General features: G+C 34.7%; 3 protein-coding genes and 1 pseudogene across 7 annotated transcripts; 2 read left to right on the top strand and 2 right to left on the bottom strand.

Annotated features, from left to right (window-relative positions):
- Positions 1–2,645: 2,645 nt before the first annotated feature.
- On the bottom strand, positions 2,646–5,179 carry LOC9309760 (formate dehydrogenase, chloroplastic/mitochondrial). Its single transcript, XM_002871585.2, has 5 exons — positions 5,000–5,179; positions 4,249–4,423; positions 3,578–4,118; positions 3,255–3,492; positions 2,646–3,074 (listed from the first exon to the last, which is right to left on the bottom strand). Exons 1-5 carry the CDS (start codon positions 5,084–5,086, stop codon positions 2,961–2,963), a joined length of 1,155 nt encoding a protein of 384 aa, XP_002871631.1. The 5' UTR covers positions 5,087–5,179; the 3' UTR covers positions 2,646–2,960.
- Positions 5,180–9,125: 3,946 nt separating this feature from the next.
- Positions 9,126–12,894, top strand: LOC9307700 (pentatricopeptide repeat-containing protein At5g14770, mitochondrial). Of its 5 annotated transcripts, none has more exons than XM_021021695.1 (3): positions 9,126–12,148; positions 12,234–12,304; positions 12,429–12,894. In XM_021021695.1, the coding sequence occupies exon 1, from the start codon at positions 9,321–9,323 to the stop codon at positions 12,141–12,143; it is 2,823 nt and encodes a 940-aa protein (XP_020877354.1). In that variant the 5' UTR covers positions 9,126–9,320; the 3' UTR covers positions 12,144–12,148; positions 12,234–12,304; positions 12,429–12,894. The 5 variants fall into 5 exon arrangements, with proteins under 5 accessions (XP_020877354.1, XP_020877353.1, XP_020877352.1 ...); XM_021021694.1 differs by having other exon boundaries at positions 12,426–12,894; XM_021021693.1 differs by having other exon boundaries at positions 12,228–12,304.
- LOC9309759 (L-aspartate oxidase, chloroplastic) lies at positions 12,854–16,425 on the bottom strand. Its single transcript, XM_021021696.1, has 8 exons — positions 16,135–16,425; positions 15,693–15,809; positions 15,223–15,583; positions 14,846–15,088; positions 14,705–14,761; positions 14,540–14,620; positions 14,117–14,178; positions 12,854–14,028 (listed from the first exon to the last, which is right to left on the bottom strand). The coding sequence occupies exons 2-8, from the start codon at positions 15,797–15,799 to the stop codon at positions 12,996–12,998; spliced, it is 1,944 nt and encodes a 647-aa protein (XP_020877355.1). The 5' UTR covers positions 15,800–15,809; positions 16,135–16,425; the 3' UTR covers positions 12,854–12,995.
- Positions 16,426–16,994: 569 nt separating this feature from the next.
- Positions 16,995–18,401, top strand: LOC110227897 (annotated as a pseudogene).
- Positions 18,402–21,789: the final 3,388 nt, after the last annotated feature.

Here is a 21,789-nt window from a genome sequence, read left to right as displayed (position 1 = left end):
TATAACAAATTTGAGCTAATTTCCTAAAACTTCTCAACCTAATTTAAACAAAAATATATGATTCTCATTTCACTTTTATTTGATTTATATTTATATTATTTTTAATTATTATAAAATATATATATAGTTAATAAAATTTTAGATTTTTTTCTACATATGCTATGTTTCAAATTTTTTAAAACGGACATATATTACTCAATCAATAAAGAAAAAAATATGTGTACAATCTAAAGTACATATTTGCTCTTTTTTGGGTCAGTTTTGTTTTTTTTTTTTAATTTTGACCCGGATTTGAATCCTCAATTAAGTCTTTTGGATACAAATAATGAGACTTTCCAAAAAAAATCCTAGCAATTTAAATGATTGATTTCGTATATATATGTAGTTATTACTAAATATATATCTACTTAACATTTTTGAATTAAATTTTTTGCTCTCTCATCGGGTCGGATTTTTTTTCTGATTTTGATCCGGAAATCTTCAATCGGATCTTTCCTTAAATTTTGGCAAAATTCAAAAACGAAATTAATTAATAAAATCTAAAATATATATATATTTCTCAACTAATTATTATATCTAAACTCTTAATTTATGGTATATTCTTTACGATTTTTATAGATAAGAAAATCAAATATGATGATTTAATGCTAATATAACAAAATTTGAGCGAATTTCCTAAAATCTCCCTAATTAGTTTAAACATAAATATATGATTCTCATTTCACTTTTATTTGATGTTATATTTAAATTATTTTGAATTATTATAATATATACATATAGTAAATTTTAGTTTTTTCTGCATATGTTATAATTCAAATTATTTTTAAACAGACTTATATTACTCAGTTGATGAATAAAAAAAGTATGTTTGCAATTTATATTAACATTTTGAAAAACAAATTGCGCAATTAATCATGTCATTTTTTTTTTATTCTGACCCGAAATTGAGTGATTCGGATCTTTTCTTAATTTCTACAATTATCTAAAATGAGAGAATATACCACGGGTGAAATCCTAAAATTAACAAATCAAAATACAATTGTAAATTATTTTTACGGGTTGGTCCAAAAACACTTAGTTTAAAATATATATATATATATATATATATATTTATATTTATATATATTATGAAAACCATTTGAAAGCAAACTTTTAAATTGATTCGAATTATATGTCTTTTAAATAAAAGTGTTATTAAAAAAATTACAAAATGATGTTTAATTTCACAGGACGGAATTATATGGTAGGATGGGTTTGGGTCGATATTAATATGGGACAATATACCACGGGTGAAATCCTAGAATTAACAAATCAAAATACAATTATACAAGCTTAAACACTAAACAAAATAAATACAACTTAAAATTTTTATTTTTTAGATACAACGCATATGATCCGCGGTATACAACAGAAAATATTATACACAGCAAATTCATTAGTTTATAAAAAGAATTTTAAAAAAATCAAATAATTAACCCGCGGTGTACCGCGGGTCATATCCTAGTACTATAATTAAGAAACTAACCTTTAACCCTCTTTTTTTTTTTTTTTTCCCTGCAAATCAAATATATTATATCATAAAGAATTTTACACAATACATGAACCTCTAACCCCCTATTCACTCTCTTTCTCTTCCTATCTCTTTCTACCTTCTTTCTAAAAAACTAATTTTTCTTTTTTTTGTTATTCACCTAAATCACTCAATATCTAATTGAGTCTTGACTGAATATATTATTTCCAAACTAAAAAAATTTGGTTTTTCATTTTTAACGATTATTATGTTTATTTGACATAAAGTTCTATGATTTGATTTTTGATTATGACCCTCCAGCGCCAAAAACATCCTCATCAACTGTTGTTGTAATTTAGCATAATGTTCTTTTTTTTTTGGGGATGATTTTTCTTCGGAGATCTACATTTTTCCCTTGAGTTTTTTACAAGTATTTTTGGAAACGATGATAAGAATGACTTTAAATGTCTACAATTTATGGATACACAGAAATACATGGTAGGTCTAAGAGCTTTAAATCCATATCGTACTTGGCTCTCTATAAGAATTGAATACAAATCCGGTCAGATCCGTATGAATTTGATAATTAACTGGAATCATTTGTAGGATTTAGTTTTCACTTGTGAGAATTAGTGTGTAATTTTAAGGTTAAGTTTAAGGTTCATAGCTTTCATTCATTTCCGGTTGTGTTGTGAAATCAAAACTAATAAAAGTGATGTAGAAAACACATACACGTGAGATAATGCATTGCTGGGGAAGGGGCAGATTTGGAAAAAGGGAAGAGAATTGGCTGTCAACATATCTGAATCTAACCACTATTTGATCTTTGTCCAAAAAAAAAAAACCACTATTTGATCAAATTACAAATCGAATGATTAGCATCCCACCCTCTTCTCCCATCTTGAGAAAATAGTATGAAACCAGTATTGTTTATATTATAGTTTTAAATACGCATAATATGGATTTATAATTTGATATAGTTGTCAACAACTTAAATATTGATACAAATATGGACCCACGTTCCATACAATGATTCATATGTTGTCGTAATGTTGTAGAAGTTACTAGTTAGACCATTGTCGGTGTGGGCATCAAAATCTGATAGAGCTAGGTCCTCATAACAAGAACACTTTCCTTTAGGCAAATTCCTTTATTCATTTTTATTGTTAAAGTTTTATATAATGAGATTTGGAACCATTGAGTTCCTACAATTGGGGAAACAAATACATAAACTGTATGTGATTTAAACTACTAAAGGAATACGTTCACAAACTCTCGGAACAGGGGAAGTAAGTGCCCTCCTATATTTATTCTGCTTATGAAATAACAAAAACTAAACGAAAAGATGGCCAAGTTATTCGACTTAGCAAAGTCGAAATACTTTTTTATTTGTTTTCTTGAACGTTGAGGTCGTTTCTCATCATCTTCCCAATCTCACCTCCTCAAAAGCTTACCGGTACTGAGGAGCAAGTTCACCGTCCTTGACAATGTAATTCTGAGCAGGGAAGTCTTCTCCCTTAAAGTACCTCTCCAACATGTCTTTCGTCCCGGCCGCATATCGTAGCTACAAATTTTTAACAAACAGATGTTTTAGTTACAATGTGCAATAAATGATAATACACTACAATAAACGCTGTTTCGGGTTTTCAACATATCTTTTTTGGATAACAACATGTTTTAATTCGTTAACATATGTTTGCAATTCATGTATGTTATTTGTTCGGTTCAAGGAAAACAATATTACCTGAGCGTCAATGGTGGTGCCGGAGGTATGAGGGGTCATGGCTTGGTTAGGCATGTAACGCCATGGATGGTCCTTAGGAGCTGGCTGTGGGTCCCAAACGTCTCCGCTGTACCCTCCAATGTGTCCACTCTCTACCGCCTCCACCACTGCTTGCCTATCCATGATGGCACCTCTTGCATTGTTCACTATCAAAACGCCTTTCTTCAATTTCCCTATCAACTCTTTGTTGAACATTCCTCTGTATAAACAAGAACCCATGGGTCAAATATTAGACAAAAAGTCTTGTTGGTGTTTGTCTTTATTGTTCGTTATTAGTGTCGTACCTTGTCTTCTCCGTAAGAGGCATGTTGATGACTACAACGTCACATTTAGGGAGCATTTCATTCAGATCCTCAACGAACTTAGCTCCAATCTCTTTCTCCAGCTCTGGTGCCATCTGAAGTCTGTCATGGTACAATAAATTGCACCCGAATGGTTTCAACCGCTGCAGCAAAAGCTTTCCGATTCTTCCAGCTCCCACAGTTCCGATCGTCTTCCCTTCAAGATCATAAGCTCTGTATGCAATGCCCGCGACGTTCCACTCGCCTTTGACAACCTGGTTGTACCCTGGTACGAAGTTGCGCATGAGGATGAGGATTCTCATGAGCTCATCTTCGGCTACTGAGACCACGTTGCTTCCCGTGACTTCAGCAACCGTCAGGCCAGCAGCTGCAGCTGCCTGGAGATCAATGTGATCTGAACCAATACCAGCCGTGAGGAGAAGCTTGAGGTTCTTGGCTTTCTTGATTCTTTCAGCAGTCACATAAGCAGGGTGGAAAGGAGTGGAGATTAGGACGTGAAGATCCGGGATATGTTTCTCAAGTTCTGCCATTAATAAATAAGAGTTGCATCAAAGAAGGCATAGATTCACATTTATAATTTGTGCTATATAAAGAAAGAATCAAGAAGTTGATAATCTTCAAGTAATTGTTAGATTCATAGGACGAATACTTACCGCAGTCAGGGCCTTCTTTGTCATCAGTGACGATGTACTGATGTCCTTGTGATTCAAGCCAGTCGCGGATTCCTAGGGCATTCTCGACGCAGCCAAGGAAGTTAGGGTTCTTGGTAGCGTATTCGTTGGCCTTGTAGAAAACTCCCACAATCTTTTTGCTATCACCAGAAGATGCCTGTTTCATAAGCCAAATTCAGTAAGCCATTTAACATAAAGTTTATATATACCAGTTTCAAAGAAGATGAAAAACCTTCAGGCACCTAAGAACTACCTAAAACTCTGAAAAACCATCAAGAGACCGACCACATCCGAAGACAGTAAGACTTGTGTTCCATGTTTTGAAACTACATGTACTATTTATTAAAGCCCGTTTGATAGCCCAGCTAAAACATCGTGCCGTTTAATAATTCTAGAAAGAGACACCTTGTAGTCTCTGGGTTCGAGAATGGAAAATTTAGCTGGCCTAATCAGAAACCACAATTGTGCTTTCCTAATTTTAGTGACACGTTTCAGTCATGCACAGTCAAGACTGATCATATCATATCACAACAAAACAAAAATGGCTTCTTCAATACCAAAATTTAGCCACATCATACGGCCAACGATCTAAAAAAAAACGACACACAAGTAAAATCACCACACAAAACTTGGAGAAAACTGCAAAATCAAGTCAGATTGAGCTCAATTTCTCCAGATGATCAACTTAGAACCTAAATCGTGGAAAAAAAAGAGCGATCGAAAGAGTTCTTACATTAAATTGACGTCGAGCGAAGTAACCCGAAGAAGAAGAGGAAACACATGCTCTGATCGCAGCCTTAGTGGCTTGTCTCATCGCCATGGTTGAGAAGAGATAAATATCAATTTGGTTACTTTGGTCGATTTGTTTTTGTGTGAAATTCACTAATTGGAGAAGAGAGGATTTATATAGGACGAAATGTTCACGCATCTGCACCAAATCATCCTTTTCTCCGGACCAGCGTAGCTGTGCCACGTGGAAGACGGCTCCATAAACATCATCGTTTAGATTTTAATTTTTGTACTTATGTTACTTGACAAGTACTGTTAGAAAAAAATCGTTGAATTCTATAGAAATAATTACTAACTATGCATTCACCTAAATCTCAAACAAATTATTGAATAAATCTATATTTGTGGAAGCCCCTTTGGCCCATTGGTTGATCAAAGGTTGATTAATGCTTCTATACTAAGAGGTCTGGGGTTCGAGTCCCAGATATTGCAATTTATTAACAAATTTGCAGATTAATAGAGGCAAGTGTGCAGGAGATCTCCAGCGATGTACAATTATAGCCGTGCGCCAGGATTCTACGCAGAGAAGGAAGTGTCGCTAGGTCGTGGATCATTGAAGGTATTCATCAAGATCATGAAGAAGGAAGTGTAGTCTGTCGTGGATCTACTAAGGGTCGGCAGAAATTGTCAGTTGTAGAATCGTCTATGTAACAGTTCTCATAATTTGCAATTAATAATAAATCTAGACGGCAAAAAAAAAAAGAATAAATCTATATTTTCCTTGTTTAGAAAAGCTGACTGTAATGTCTATTTAGCTATATTCTTTTCCTATATAATTGACTAGATCATGGCCCGTGCTATACAACACGAGATTTAATATTTTTTTTGAATTAAATTGTATATTTTGATTGAAAAAATAAGAAATAATATAGTATAATAATATAGTATAAAAGAGAATATATCATAATATTATTTTATTTTTATTACTATTTGGATATAATATTATATATTTTATTTGTTTATGAATCAATCTTTACGCAGAATATTATTTTGTTTTATTTGTTTATTGACGCAGAATATATCATAATAATATTATATATTTTATAAACTATCTTATAACGAAATAAAAGAAACAAAAACTTTGTTAGTACTATTTCTATTGTTTCACCAAAAAAACGAACTATTGTTTTCAAAATCTTATAATCTTGACCTTTATTTCTACATGTTCTAAAAGGGTTTCAAGTCTGAAAGACTCCTAATAGATGACATGAGAAATAAAGGATAGATCACTTGAAAACTTTGAAATCTGTTGATCAGAAATAGGGGTGGGCATTCGGGTATGCGGGTCGGGTTCGGGTAAAACCCGATCGGGTACGGATCTTTCGGGTAGAGGAGTTTAGGACCCAATAGGGTAAATCTAAAATATCGGTTCGGTTTCGGTTCGGGTCTAATCGGGTTCGGGTCGGTTCGGGTTTAGATTTTTAGAACCGCTAAATACCCGAAAAAATCGGGTACCCATCGGGTTCGGGTATTTTATACCCAAATACCCAAATTTTACCCGAAATTTTACTCTAATATCCGAATTTTATCCGCAATTTTACTCAAATATCCGAGTTTCACCCAAAAATTTATCCGAATAACCGGAATTTTGTCCAAATATTTAAAAAATTTACAAGCATCTCGCGTATTTATATATTTAGTCTTAAATATATAAATATAAGTGCATTTAATTTTTGGTAATTACTCTCGGACATTTGGATATAAATGTATTTAGCTCAAATATTACATATATATAAAGTTTTTATATGTATAAGTATAAGTAATTTCGGGTAATCGGGTATCCGTTCGGGTATCGGGTTCGGATCGGGTTTTACCCTATACCCACGGGTACGACAATACAAGACCCAATAGGGTAAATAGCTAATACCCGTACCCGCCCCGAACCGGTTTTTTTGGGTCGGTTTCGGTTCGGGTACTCGGGTACGGTTTTTTTGCCCAGGCCTAATCAGAAATGTGTGTGTTGATGAATGAAACGCCTGCTCTCGACATCTCTTATATAGAGATCATCACAAATTTAGGGTATTCTAAATCATTGTTATTTTCTTGGTGGTGAAGTTAGATTTCGAGATACACAAATCTTATCGAGGAAACTAATAAATCCGAAATATTGTGATTGAATAAATGATTTTCTTGTTTTTGGAAAGATTGTGATCTTTAGAATATTTTTCGAATATGCCAAAATTTATACCAAATTAATGCACTTTTTTTTATTCTATTTACGTATTTACAAAGATATTTCCATATGAGATTGCAATCTTTTTTTTTTCTGTCGTCTAGATTTATTATTAATTGCAAATTATGAGAACTGTTACATACACGTCTCTACAACTGACAATTTCTGCCGACCCTTAGTAGATCCACGACAGACTACACTTCCTTTCTTCATGATCTTGATAAATACCTTCAATGATCCACGACCTGGCGACACTCCCTTCTCTGCGTAGAATCCTGGCGCTGGCGCACGGCTATAATTGTACATCGCTGGAGATCTCATGCACACTTGCCTCCATTAATCTGCAAATTTGTTAATAAATCGCAATATATGGGACTCGAACCTCAGACCTCTTAGTGTAGAAGCATTAATCAACTCTTGGTCAACCAATGGGCCAAGGGGGCTTCCACAGATTGCAATATTTATGTATATAAATTAGTTGCTAAATAAATGTTAAATAAATCAGATCCTCGTGCATTAATTTCGGAAACTAATTAGATTATGGAAACTTTGTCAAAAAAAAAAAAGATTCTGGAAACTAACATCTTAATTTTTCTAACTTTAATATCCCAAATGCATCAAAATATATTTTGCTTAACGACTAATATAGTTGAAAATTCGAATTATATAATATTTTTTCAATGATATAACATTTTCGAATTTTAACTTTTGTTTCAGTATAATTCGAATAATACCTTTTTCGAACTATATACATGAAAATAATAGTTTATTGATAAATTCGAATTACATAACATTTTTTCAATGATATAACATTTAATTTTGAATTTTACATTTTGAATAACATTTTCATTTTCAAATAATGGATTAGCTAGTATATAACATTTTCAATAAAATTTTGAACTATATGAGTATTATAATTCAAAATAGCATTCTTTATAAAGTCAATTGATATAAAATGTTTTCAATGATATATCATTTTCATTAACATTTTCAATAACATTTTGTGTCACATTTTCGAATTATATATTAGTATACAACATTTTTACTAATTGTGTTACATTTTCGAATTGATTAGTATATAACAATTTCGAATTATATTAATTGTGTAATATAGTTATTATCGAAAAATATATGAATTATATGAATTATATAAACAAAATCTTTTAATATCTTTACACCTGTTGACCCGTTAATATATATTAGTGACATAAAATAAAATTTTATGATTAGAATTCTCTAATGGCATATATTGTAATTTCTTACAAAATCAAGTTATGATCCTTAGGATGTACTTCCCAAATATTAGTATAGGATTCCTCTTCATGATATTTTCACACTTGCAAATCGAATTTTACCAAATTTTTGATTGATGCAAAGTATATATGAAAAAATATCTTGGCACCCAAGATTTCCAAATATTTCATAAATCCTTTTTCTTCTTCGACAAAAAAAAAAAAAAAAGATATCCTTTTTTAACTGAGATAACATATATGAAGGTAAAAATTTCTAACATGTGATAATACATATGTATTTATATAAGTTTCCATCATGAATAAAAATAATTAAATTCATACTAACATCTTTTTTTTTTTTGACATCTTTGGATCGACAAGGCCCGATCCATAGCCAATCCCTACTACGCGGGGTAATGCGATTTAGTGGAATCGAACTCCGGTGGGAAAGGCGGAGTCAAGTGGACTTAACCACTTGACTAAAGGCACATCCCCATTCATACTAAAATCTAAAGTAATTAAATTCACATAACATCTAACATCTAATAGGACCAAGATGTTTGTTAACGTTATGTGTTTTGGATAAGTCTTGTGAGTTGTGATATAGCATCGCATTATTATATGTACAAAAAGGATTAATTTAGATCTAGCCCAAAACAGGCCCATATATAGGCCCCGTTATTTTTGAGTCTTCTAAAACGACATCGTATTATTGAACTAAAACCTCGTCGTCGAGCTTCGAAACTCTTTTCTCAGTTCATCTGGGAGAAACAATGCGTCGTCACAAGCAGACGCCATGAGAGCTTGCAGGAGTCTCTGAAGAACTTTGGAGATTTAGATGAACTCCAGTACCACTGCTGATGATAATGATAAGGATTTGGAATAACTATAAGGGAAAATACAGATTCTTTCTCTCAAATTGCCGCTCTTTCTCGTCAATCAAACGACCCCAAATCCCAGTAAGCGAAGAGACTAGCCTCTCGATTTCAAAACGAATCTTTCACCCAGATTTAGCTCTCAACAAGACTAGGGTTTACGTCTCTCTCTTCCACACTCTCTTTCGGCTCTATTTAAGCTGTGGGAGACTCTACGGAGCAGCAAGGACGCTCTCTGCGATGTGCACTTTCGGGGTTGTTCCGGATTTGTGTCTATGGAACAGTCTGATTCATCAATTCAATGTCAATGGTTTGGTACACGATCAGGTATCGTTGGTTTATAGCAAGATGATAGCTTGTGGAGTTTCTCCCGATGTTTTTGCTCTCAATGTGTTGATTCATTCTTTGTGCAAAGTGGGTCAATTGAGTTTTGCGATTAGTTTACTTAGAAATAGAGTAATCAGCGTCGATACTGTTACTTATAACACTGTGATTTCGGGTTTATGTGAACATGGTTTAGCTGATGAGGCTTATCAGTTTCTCTCTGAGATGGTGAAGATAGGTATATTGCCTGATACGGTTAGCTTCAATACTCTGATTGATGGGTTTTGTAAAGTTGGAAACTTTGCTAGAGCTAAGGCTTTAGTTGACGAAATCTCGGAACTAAACCTTATCACTCATACTATACTCATAAGCTCCTACTACAACCTCCATGCTATTGAAGAAGCATACAGGGATATGGTTATGAGTGGGTTTGATCCGGATGTTGTTACTTTTAGTTCGATTATTAACCGATTGTGCAAAGATGGAAAAGTGATGGAAGGGGGATTGTTACTGAGGGAAATGGAGGAGATGGGTGTATATCCGAACCATGTTACTTATACTACTCTTGTTGATTCGTTATTTAAAGCAAAAGATTACCGCCATGCTTTGGCTCTTTACAGTCAGATGGTTGTGCGTGGCATACCTGTAGATTTAGTTGTATATACTGTTTTGATGGCTGGTCTGTTTAAGGCTGGGGACCTTAGGGAGGCTGAGAAAACATTTAAGATGCTTTTGGAAGATAACGAAGTTCCAAATGTGGTTACATATACGGCTTTGGTAGATGGGTTGTGCAAAGCGGGGGATTTAAGCAGTGCAGAATTTATCATTACGCAGATGTTGGAGAAAAGTGTTTTTCCGAATGTTGTAACCTACTCTAGTATGATAAACGGCTATGTGAAGAAAGGGATGCTCGAAGAAGCTGTTAGTCTTATGAGAAAAATGGAGGACCAAAATGTTGTGCCGAATGGTTTTACTTATGGTACAGTAATTGATGGCTTGTTTAAGGCAGGGAAACAAGAAGTGGCTTCTGAAATGAGTAAGGAGATGAGGTTGATTGGGGTGGAGGAAAACAACTACATACTTGATGCTCTGGTGAACCACTTGAAGAGAATTGGTAGGATTAAGGAAGTTAAAGGATTAGTCAAAGACATGGTATCTAAAGGAGTGACGCTGGATCATATTAACTACACTTCTTTAATTGATGTGTTCTTCAAAGGAGGAGACGAAGAAGCTGCTCTTTCTTGGGCTGAAGAAATGCAAGAGAAAGAGATGCCCTGGGATGTTGTTTCATATAATGTCTTAATTAGTGGGCTGTTAAAGTTTGGCAAAGTCGGAGCAGACTGGGCCTACAAAGGAATGAGAGAGAAGGGTATAGAACCAGATATCGCTACATTTAACATAATGATGAATTCACAACGAAAGCAAGGGGATTTCGAAGGTATCCTTAAGCTTTGGGATAAGATGAAGAGTTGTGGAATCAAACCGAGTCTGATGATTTGCAATATTGTGGTTGGAATGCTATGCGAAAAGGGTAAAATGAAGGAAGCTATTGACATATTGGATCAAATGATGTTTATGGAGATCCATCCTAACTTAACGACATACCGAATTTTTCTCGACATGTCTTCAAAGCATAAAAGAGCTGATGCTATATTCAAAACACATGAGACACTATTGAGTTATGGGATTAAACTCAGTAGGCAAGTTTATAACACTCTTATTGCAACTCTGTGCAAACTAGGTATGACGAGAAAGGCAGCTATGGTTATGGAGGATATGGAAGCGAGAGGCTTTGTTCCTGATACTGTGACGTTCAATGCCCTTATGCACGGGTACTTCGTGGGCAGTCATGTAGGAAAAGCTCTTTCGACATATTCCATGATGATGGAAGCAGGAATATCTCCAAATGTTGCAACCTATAATACTATAATAAGAGGTCTTTCTGATGCGGGGCTAATAAAAGAAGTGGAAAAATGGCTGAGTGAGATGAAGAGTAGAGGTATGCGTCCTGACGATTTTACATACAATGCTTTAATTTCTGGTCAAGCGAAGATAGGGAATAAAAAAGAAAGTATGACGATATATTGTGAGATGATTGCGGACGGGTTGGTACCGAAAACCAGCACTTATAATGTGCTTATCAGTGAATTTGCTAAAGTTGGGAAGATGCTTCAGGCGACAGAGCTAATGAAGGAGATGGGTAAGAGAAGAGTGAGCCCCAATACTTCGACTTATTGTACTATGATATCTGGTCTGTGCAAACTTTGCACTCATCCGGAAGTTGAGTGGAATAAAAAAGCAATGTACTTGGCAGAGGCAAAAGGGTTGCTAAAAGAGATGATTGAAGAGAAGGGATATATTCCGTATAATCAAACTATTTACTGGATAAGTGCTGCCTTTTCTAAACCTGGAATGAAGGTTGATGCTGAAAGATTCTTAAAGGAGTGTTACAAAAAAAAGAGTGCTCGTTCCTCAAATTCGTGAATCTGGTAATTCTGTTTCATCCTTCAAATCCTAGTCTCCCTCCAAGATTCAGCTGAACTTTACCTAAATGTTTCATTTTCTCAGATACAGTACTACAGTAGCAGATTTGGCTCCAAACAGGACACCTAAGCAATTTTGATTTTGCAATTGGGTTAGTGCTGGTGAGATTATTGGACCATAGTACTTCTTCAAATTGTGTTTCAGGATAACTTTATTCTTTGTTAAATCAAATTGCTCGAGCCAGAACTATCTCCTGAAAATACCCTTTGAATTTAATTGTAGCAGAACGATGATGGCAGCTGCAGAGCAGGCAAGACTTATGAGTTATGATCTAGCTGGTTTCTGGGTGTAACTAGTAACTAGGCTGTTCGAAAGCGGCATTGAAGAAGAGATCTCTGATTGTTAATGGATGTGCCTTTGTGCAGCCTTCTCAGATCGCATCCTGGTCTAGTTAAAGAAGACAGAAAGAATGAATTAATGTTTGGTCTGGTCATGGAGGTCATACCCGAGCTTGGAGCTCGCGATATCCTCAGGACAAGGATGGAAGCTTCTGGAATGATTTATTCAGAGAAAAGAAACCGAGGATATGGAGTCAGTGAATCTCAATCCTGCTCCTTGCTTTGGAAATCCACACTCACAATTGTTTATTTCGTTCAGAAAGTCGTCAATAAACCATAACAAAGGGATTGAAATATGAATTGCCAAAATGATTGATATCTCAAATGAATAATTTATTTTCTTTTGTATTACAGATTGTCAGAATCAGAGATTTCTTTTGAGTTCCAAAATTTTTCAAATTGATACAATAATAAGAGAGGATTGGATTCAAATAAGAACAAAACTCCTGCAGTTTTAACAATCAATAAGTGAGCTGCTGCTTATATTCTGTAACCGCCTTGAGCTCCAACTAGCTGTTGTAGGAGAAGAGGGGAGAATAATTGTAGGAATCCGCTTGCTTTCTTCAACAAAAGGAAAGTCTGTCATATAATGAAGACCTCGGCTTTCATGTCTAGCTAACGCGCTGCTCACCACAAGCTTAGCGCAACAGAACAAGTTTCTCATCTCACAAGCTTCAAGAGCAACCACTGTTTGTTCCCATCCATGTTCAAACAAATATGTTTCCCATTTTGCTTCTAGCTCTGCGATTTTCCTCTCGGCAGTGGTGAGCCGAATGGTCGATCTGACAATACCAACATACTTCCACATCACTTCCTGAAGCTCTCTTCTCACTTCTTTAGTCAAAGCTGTAATCTTTGATATTACTTCATCTCCTAACAATCTAGCTGTCGCAACAACAGGCCTTGTCCATTTCTCTGATGCGCTGACATCAAGTCTTGTGCGTTTCATGAGCTCAGTCGAAGGCTGAACAGCCCGTCTTGCGAAAACCAGAGCTTCTAAAAGTGAGTTACTAGCAAGACGATTTGCCCCGTGGAGGCCGGTACACGCTACCTCACCTGCTACAAACAATCCAAGGACATTGGTTTCGCCTTGTAAACCAGCACGAACTCCTCCACACATGTAATGGGCTGCAGGGACAACCGGAATAGGCTGACGGGTGATATCCAGACCGTGTTTAAGACATTCAGAAGCTATGTTCGGGAAATGGGCAAGAATCTTGTCTCTTGCCTTATGGCTTATGTCAAGTAACACATACTTTTCGTTCCGTTTCTTAAGCTGGTCATCAATGCTTCTTGCAACCACGTCTCTAGGAGCAAGCTCAGCTCGTTCATCATAAACAGGCATGAATCGCTCCATTCCTAGATTGTAGAGGATGCCACCATCACCTCTCACGGCCTCAGTGATGAGGAATGCGTTTTCTCTAGCGGTTTGTGGTTTGATGGGAAGACCTTCGTCAGCTAGGGCAGTAGGATGAAACTGCACAAATCTAACCAAAAACAAATACAAACAGAAACACAAAACATAAGTTTATTGTCAACAAGTTTCTTCAGTTGTTTTATTCTGTGTTTACTTACTCCATATTTGAGATCACAGCTTGAGCGCGATGAGCCATAGCCATCCCATCTCCAGTAGCCACCTATACAAAGACCATGTGGATAATAAAAATGGAGTATAATATCACTTTTAGAGATATATCATTGCAACAAAAAAAAGTACTTAATGACTAAATCTATTTGTTTCTGCAACTGTTTAACTGTTAAATCTAAAACTCTAATGCAGTATGTTTATGTATACCCGTGTGAAGAGTGATGGTTTCAACATTTTCTTTTGTATTTAAGTGACATATCACTTTAATATCAAAAGTGTCATTTTTGGATATTTCCCATAAACACACAAAATTGTTGTGTTGCTCCTACACATTCTTTCTTCTGATAAAATTGGTAAAATGAAACTTCCATAGAGTTTTGTAACTAAGAGAGTCTAAAGAAAAAGGTTACCAGAGGATTTGTGGTTGATGGATAGATATGCCCAGCTCCACCTGAAGCAAGCAATGTCACCTTCGATATAAAGCGTACTACCTGAAGAAACATGAGTTCTTTTTACATTAAAATCTAAGCTACAAGGCGAATAATCAAACCGCCAGAAACAAGATCTTTGTGTACCTCATTTGTTTTGATATTCAAAGTGTCAACACCATGACAAACTGTGTTCAAGCAATCCTGTTACGATTAAAAAAAAAAAGATTGATCTGATAAGCCAATTGATCATAGCCAATTTTGTTTATCAAGGGTGTGAAGTGGAACCTGAGAAGTGAGCAGATCAATTGCAAAATGGTGTTTGAAGACAGATATGTTGGGATCATTAAGTACAGCTTCAAGTAAAGCTCTCTCAATCTCTCTTCCTGTCATATCAGCTGCGTGAACGATCCTACGATGCGAGTGACCACCCTCTCTTGCCAAATGCAAATTTCCATCCTCGCCGTGATCAAATGATGCTCCCATCGCAATCAGTTCACGAATCCTTTCAGGCCCTTCAGTACACACAACCTGAAAAATAACATTCAGATAGTCAAAAGTGAGACAGGTTTAGACCATCTCTCAAAATTACAACACTTATGCACTAGACTAACACAAGCACTTATCAAACAGTTTTCAGGTAATGATCAGCAATGGGAACTTACTCTTACGGTTTCTTCATCACAAAGATGAGCACCGGCAACCATTGTATCCTGCATATGACTTTCAACAGAATCCAAAGGGCATAACACTGCACTAACACCACCTTGAGCATAGTTTGTGTTACTCTCATGAGGCTCATCTTTGGTAATCACAGCGACTGTTCCTTGCTTTGCAACTTCTAAAGCATAACGCAGACCCGCAACTCCACTGCCAATCACAGTGAAATCATAATACTTTGTTGAAGAGGATACCGAAACAGCCCTGATACTTGTACAAGGTTTTGAGCTCTCAGTGATGGCGGAAACACCACGAGAGTAACAACCACATCTATCAGCTTTTAGAGCCTTAAATACGCCACTTGACCTATGCACACAGAGAGTAGAAAAGTTTTGAGTCCAGCATGAGAAACATAAATCTAAATGTCAATTGCTGCACAAAAGTGACAAAATTTGGGATTAAAAAGAAGTGATACCAAGAAGGCTCTTTGAATGGATTTGTAAAACCAAAATTTGGGTAAGCTTGTCCCCTGTAAACCTGCCCCGCAAGATAGAAATTTCCAGCAGAAACATGAGCCGCCATTATATAGCTCCTACAAAAAAAACATGAAGACTCTTGTCATAAGAAAACATCATCAAACAAAACACAAGACATTCTTTCTGTATATAATCGATCAAAAATGCATAGACCCCTGATGCTCAAAATCCAAGATTTGATTGAGAATTTGAGGAAAATGTGTTACTCAAAATCCAACAATAACTTTTCAAAATTTAAAGACAGAAGAGAAATATCGCAACCGGTGTCGGAATTCTGGAATTTAGGAACAGAGGAAAAATCAAAACATGTGTAGATGACACAAAGTTTCGGAATCTAAAAGTTGAAATAGAAGCAAGTAATGAGAAACACAGAGATCTTACGGAATCAGAGGAAGCGCTCTGATCTAAGCACGAAACGAGAAACGCGAGTGTCGATGGAATTCAAATAGATCAATAGAACGTGATTCAGACTTATAGAAGAAGAAGAAGAAAAAACACGACTTTATCGCAAAGAAAGAATCAAAATTACGAAATACAACAGAAAATGAGAAATTTTCACTCTTGTCGAAAGAAGAGGAATTGATTTAGAGGAAAACACAAAATTCGTAGAAGAGTGTTTATTTTTTCTGGTTTGGTCGTCGAGAAGCGTCCTTGAAATTCGCGCCTTCCTTTTGTGTTTGTGTATGAGCCGCCCCCAAGTGGTGTGGTCTTTTTTTTATTCTTCTCTTTTTCTTTCACTTTATGTTTTTTGGGATCTTAATTCTCATTGGCCTTCTTCATTTTTTCCTTGATACAATTTTTTCAAGTTATTGCCTATTATTTCATAATTTTTCTTTCTACGAAATAAAATTTTCATTAAAAAATGAATGATTTTATTACTATGCGCAGAAAAAAAAAAATTAGTGTATGAGGTGATATTAGTTTAATTAAATAATTTATGTATGATAGCTTACTTAAAGGATATTTCCCAGCTTTCTTCTACAAAAATATGCACACTAATAAATTCATTGACCCTACAAATATTCAAGTTTATTAGCTTTGTGGTTCATAAATTTTGAATTTAAAAAGCAAATAAAAATGTATTTATATATGCTTAACATTAGTAGCGCAAGATTTGTGACCATGAATTAATAATTTTACTTTACCGAAAAAATACTAAATTTACTAGAATTCTAACAACTTGTATAGAACTTTAAATAAATATGTGTTGAATCATGCACCAAGCATGATCAACTAGAATCATGGAAAAAGAACAATCACTTTTCCATGAGTCATGGCCAATGAAGTCTCCAACGGCCACAATATTTTATTTTTGTAACTATAATTTCTGGAAAAAAAAAACAAAAGGAAAGACTATTTGGAGTCTTCTTTCGAGTCTTTTTGAAAGATTGATTTTTAAGTGATGGCTTCTGAATTTTTCCATCAGACAACTGAAAAACCTAACGAATAATAAAAAATAAATAAGACCGAATTATGATAGCCATTCTTTTTTTTTTTCGTCAATTATGATAGCCATTCAAATGACAACTGCAAAAAACAAAAAAAACTTAAAGAATAAATTTATTTAAAAAATAAAAAAAAAAACCCAATGCAATTTAAAAAGAGAAAAATGTCGTTTAATAGCCAAACTATCAAAAAATGGCCGTTTAATACGTGAACTTGTTATATGGTCAATTTAAACATGAAGTAAACGTTGACCGACCAATTTAAACATGAAGTATTCGTTGACCAGGCCAAAAACCAAACGCCGTTATCTGTCGTTAACAGATCCGATAACAGCCGTTAACGATTCCGTTATTACCTAAAACGTCATCGTTTTGGGCTTTCCGATCTCCACCAGAAATCGCCGGAAACATAATCGGATCTATCAATCGGCGAACAATACTTACCAGACTAATTTCAATCTCAAAGTCACCGGAAAACTCGATTCGTCGACTCTAGGCAAATCGTTAAACCGAGATGCGGGAATCCGGATACGATCGACGGAGTTTCGGAGATGAACGGTGGAAGAAAGCTTCGTACGACGAAGCGGTACTCGTTTTTCCCCGGGAAGCCACGGTGGCCGAAACGGAAACGAGATCTGACTTACGCGTTTGTGCAGCAGAACAATTTAACCGACGATGTTAAACGCGTGTTTGCACGCGCCTTCACGCAATGGGCGGAGGTGACTCCGTTGAATTTCACGCGCTCTGAGTCTCTCCTCGGAGCTGATATAGTGATCGGATTTTTCTCCGGTGAACATGGAGATGGAGAGCCGTTTGATGGAGCTATGGGGACATTAGCGCACGCTTCATCTCCTCCTAAGGGGATGTTACATTTAGACGGTGATGAGGATTGGTTGATCTCTGACGGTGAAATTAGCCGTCGGGTTTTACCGGTGACGTCGGTGGTGGATCTTGAATCGGTGGCGGTTCATGAGATCGGACATCTTTTGGGGTTAGGTCACTCGTCAGTGGAAGATGCGATTATGTTTCCGGCGATTTCTGGTGGAGATCGGAAAGCCCAAAACGACGTCGTTTTAGGTAATAACGGAATCGTTAACGGCTGTTATCGGATATGTTAACGACAGATAACGGCGTGTGGTTTTTGGCCTGGTCAATGAATACTTCATGTTTAAATTGGCCGGTCAACGTTTACTTCATGTTTAAATTGGCCATATAACAAATTCACGTATTAAACAGTCATTTTTTGAAAATTCGGCTATTAAACGACATTTTTCCCAATTTAAAAAGGAAAAGATTTGCATTTTAACGGCTATTATGATTTCCTTCTTTTCTAACTTAAAACAGTATTTTAGAGTCGCGTGTAAATTTGTGGTCTAGTGGTATCTTTCGTTTATAATATAGGTTCGAGTCTTTTCGTTGAAACAAAAAATATATTTTTTAATTCTAATGGTGCTAGCAGAGTGGTTGAATTGAATCAACCTAGATGTTCGACGACGTAAACTTATGAAAAGTCGCTACTTAGCAAACTATTTACTACTTGTTTAAACGATGTGGAGTTTCTATTAGTGTAGTGATATAAAACGCAAATTTATCTCTTAAAGGTGTCATCATAACTAACATCAACACCATGACTAGTCGGCTAGTCCTATATGGCATCGTCAGTTTACAAAGTTCTCATTCGTGTCTACCAATTAAGTTTGACCTTATTTTGGACCAGTCATGGTGTTGATGTATGCATCAAGGATAACCTTATAACTAGAATCATGAACAAATACTTTTCCATGAGTCGTCCAATGAAATCTCCAACGGACATTAATTTTTTTTTTTTTTTTTAACTATTTTTAAATTACTGGAATATGAAGAGGCTATATGTTACTTCGAGTCTTTTGACTATTGATTTTTTTAGAGATGACTTCTCAATTTTTTTTCATCGAACAACAAACTTCACGAATAATTAAAGTTGTGCTTTTGAAAGTTGAGCCCAAATACTGACCTTATTTATAGCATTGAAATGAGCCCTACATTTTCCAGAGGCCAAAATTAAACCCAAATCAGGCAATTAGAATTGTTCAGCCCACGAAGTTATTACTACACACACACGAGTCGACGCCATTTCGTTGTGATACACTTTTTTTTTCTTTCATAAACCCTATCGGCTAGCACAGGTAAGAACGCACCGATGTGCTACATAGTGGACTGGTCCACCGTGTTAACGATTAGGCCTTTTTGGCTACCATTCTGCCTATCCCGAGTTTGGAATGTCTTCCGACTAAGTGCCAGAAGATAGTCAGGCCGCATGCATTTCTGACTACCAAGTAAACAAATTGGAGCAAAGCCCAATTGACAGACTTCCCACAATAATGTTGATAACAACAGGAGGAGTCGAACCTTGGAGAGGAGGGGTTGCACCCAACCAGTTGTGATTCACTGATTCTTGTTGAATCACTTGGGAACGTAAAGATTAACCTAGAAAAATCAGCGATACACGTTAGCACGAATTATGTTCTTATCGTAGTTTGACAATATAATTATTTTAGGAGAATAGCAAAAGCTAAAACTCGCACACATGTAAAAGACCAGTGTCCTGCTTATGCCTTCTAATGATATAATCATATAAGATAATTTCCTCATATTAAATTGCAGTTTAATTACGTAAATAACAGAACTAAAAAATTAGTATGTAATTAACATAAGTAAGTATATCTGAATATGGCAAACATGTGAATCAAAAATTCCTAGGCCATATATAGAAAACCAAACCAGATATTAAAATCAAACAAAATTGAATGATATTGATAGATTGTGAATAAATGGGTGTTAGGTCCATCAAATTCCTCCATCATACATTCTACGTCATAACTATTACATTTATATCTACATATACATTTTTATAGTACATTTTTGCTTTAATTCTTTTGGATCCGGGTTTGACCCGGTTTTAGTCTATTCGGATCTTGGATAAGCAATTTTAGGGATGTTGTCTTAATTTCAAACTGATAAATAAAGTCATGTTGTCTTTAATTCATTTACATATCCTATACTATTATTTGGGGAGTACACTTTATAACATACCCTTAACTAACCTTTCCTTTTGTAAAAAATTACTTAAGAATGCCATTAGAAATAAAATTTTATAAAGTAAATTAATTCAACTCATTAAGGATAAACAAGTCAAATACTATTTTATGTAATTTAATTAATTTAATTTAAGTATAAAAACGAAAATCTATCATTAATTTCTTTTAAAAAATGACCAATCAAAATGAGCATATAAGATTTGATATCTAACTTACCATATCAATTTGTTATTAATCATTATACTCCACCTCTCATCTTTATATGATTCTATTTATATAAATAAATAAATCATTATATCATCTATATAATAAAAAAAAAAGTAAATTTTTTTCCGCATATACAAAAATTTGAATTTTTAAAAACGAGTATAAATTATTCAATGTATGAAAGAACAAATTTAACGGGTCAAAATTCATATTTGAGTAATATATTCTTTTTTTTTAGTATCATCAATACTTAATAGGTCAAAAATTTATGAAGTATAAATACTCTAATTTGATTTTTCGAAACAAATATTTATAATAGGCGGCAGATTGAATATAATATATTATATGATGAAATGAGTTATGATCCTTATAACTATTTGAATATTTATATTTAATTTCATATCATTTTTTTTTAATTCATAATTTTACCTACTACAATAAAATTTTTTAAAGATTTTAATTTGGAACATTTTAAAAAAGTTTAATTTAATATATTAAAGAATATCATAAATATTTAATAGATTAAAAAGATAAAAAAAATTATAAATATATTAATTTGATTTTCTAAAAAAAAAAATGTTTAAAATATTTATAGTAGACAGCGGGTTAAATGTAATGTATTATATGGTAGAAAGTTATGATCCTTATAACAGACAGCATTTTAAGTTTTTATGATGAGATGGGTTAAATAAGGTTTAGCACTTCTAAATATTTGAAAATTTGATTCTGTAAGCAATTTTGAAAATAATAAATAATAGATTGTGCCGCAATATTTTCATACGGATTGTAAAATGAAAATATAGACTCCACACACGGATTGAATTTGGTATTATTATATACCAAATATATGTTCGTAACATATTTGATTATGTGAATTTTTTTTTTTTCTGCAAACTAAATATATTAATTAACTGGAATTGTTACAAAGCATGTTTCTGAGCCACAAAGGCTGATTCACCGAGTCAGAATAGAACTCTGTAGTGTTACAAGTAAAGGAAGCGAGACAATGTGCAATGCTATTACAATGACGTCTTAAAAAGGTGAAGAAAACTGAAGAAAATCTAGATGACCAAAGATCAATATCAAGTAAAAGGTTTGCAATCTCGCTATGTGATAACATGCCTGTGATCGCCTTGATAAGAATCTCGCAATCTCCTTCAAATTGGATCTTCTTGTACCCTCTAATCCAAGCTTGCTGCATAGCCACTAACAATGCCTTTGTTTCCTCCTCCAAAGGAGAAGAAATGTGCGCAAGTTTTGATGAACCCCATGCTTTAGCTTCTCCATGATGATCTCGAATTATCCAA

This window comes from Arabidopsis lyrata (assembly GCF_000004255.2).
Source record: "Arabidopsis lyrata subsp. lyrata unplaced genomic scaffold ARALYscaffold_6, whole genome shotgun sequence".
NCBI classification, from domain to species: Eukaryota; Viridiplantae; Streptophyta; class Magnoliopsida; order Brassicales; family Brassicaceae; genus Arabidopsis; species Arabidopsis lyrata.
Note: the sequence above shows the minus strand (reverse complement) of the source record. Positions and strands in the feature narration are given on the sequence as shown.

What these genes read in the sequence shown, in the direction of transcription:
- LOC9309760 (XM_002871585.2), bottom strand. Translation starts at nt 5,086, where the DNA reads ATGGCGATGAGACAAGCCACTAAGGCTGCGATCAGAGCATGTGTTTCC. An exon ending in CAAAGAAGGCCCTGACTGCG is followed by an intron (nt 4,119 to 4,248) that starts GTAAGTATTCGT and finishes TATTAATGGCAG; the next exon opens with AACTTGAGAAACATATCCCG. An exon ending in CCTCTTACGGAGAAGACAAG is followed by an intron (nt 3,493 to 3,577) that starts GTACGACACTAA and finishes TTGTTTATACAG; the next exon opens with AGGAATGTTCAACAAAGAGT.
- LOC9309759 (XM_021021696.1), bottom strand. Translation starts at nt 15,799, where the DNA reads ATGGCGGCTCATGTTTCTGCTGGAAATTTCTATCTTGCGGGGCAGGTT. An exon ending in GTGATGAAGAAACCGTAAGA is followed by an intron (nt 15,089 to 15,222) that starts GTAAGTTCCCAT and finishes GTTATTTTTCAG; the next exon opens with GTTGTGTGTACTGAAGGGCC. An exon ending in CATCAACCACAAATCCTCTG is followed by an intron (nt 14,179 to 14,539) that starts GTAACCTTTTTC and finishes GTCTTTGTATAG; the next exon opens with GTGGCTACTGGAGATGGGAT.
- LOC9307700 (XM_021021695.1), top strand. Translation starts at nt 9,321, where the DNA reads ATGATAATGATAAGGATTTGGAATAACTATAAGGGAAAATACAGATTC.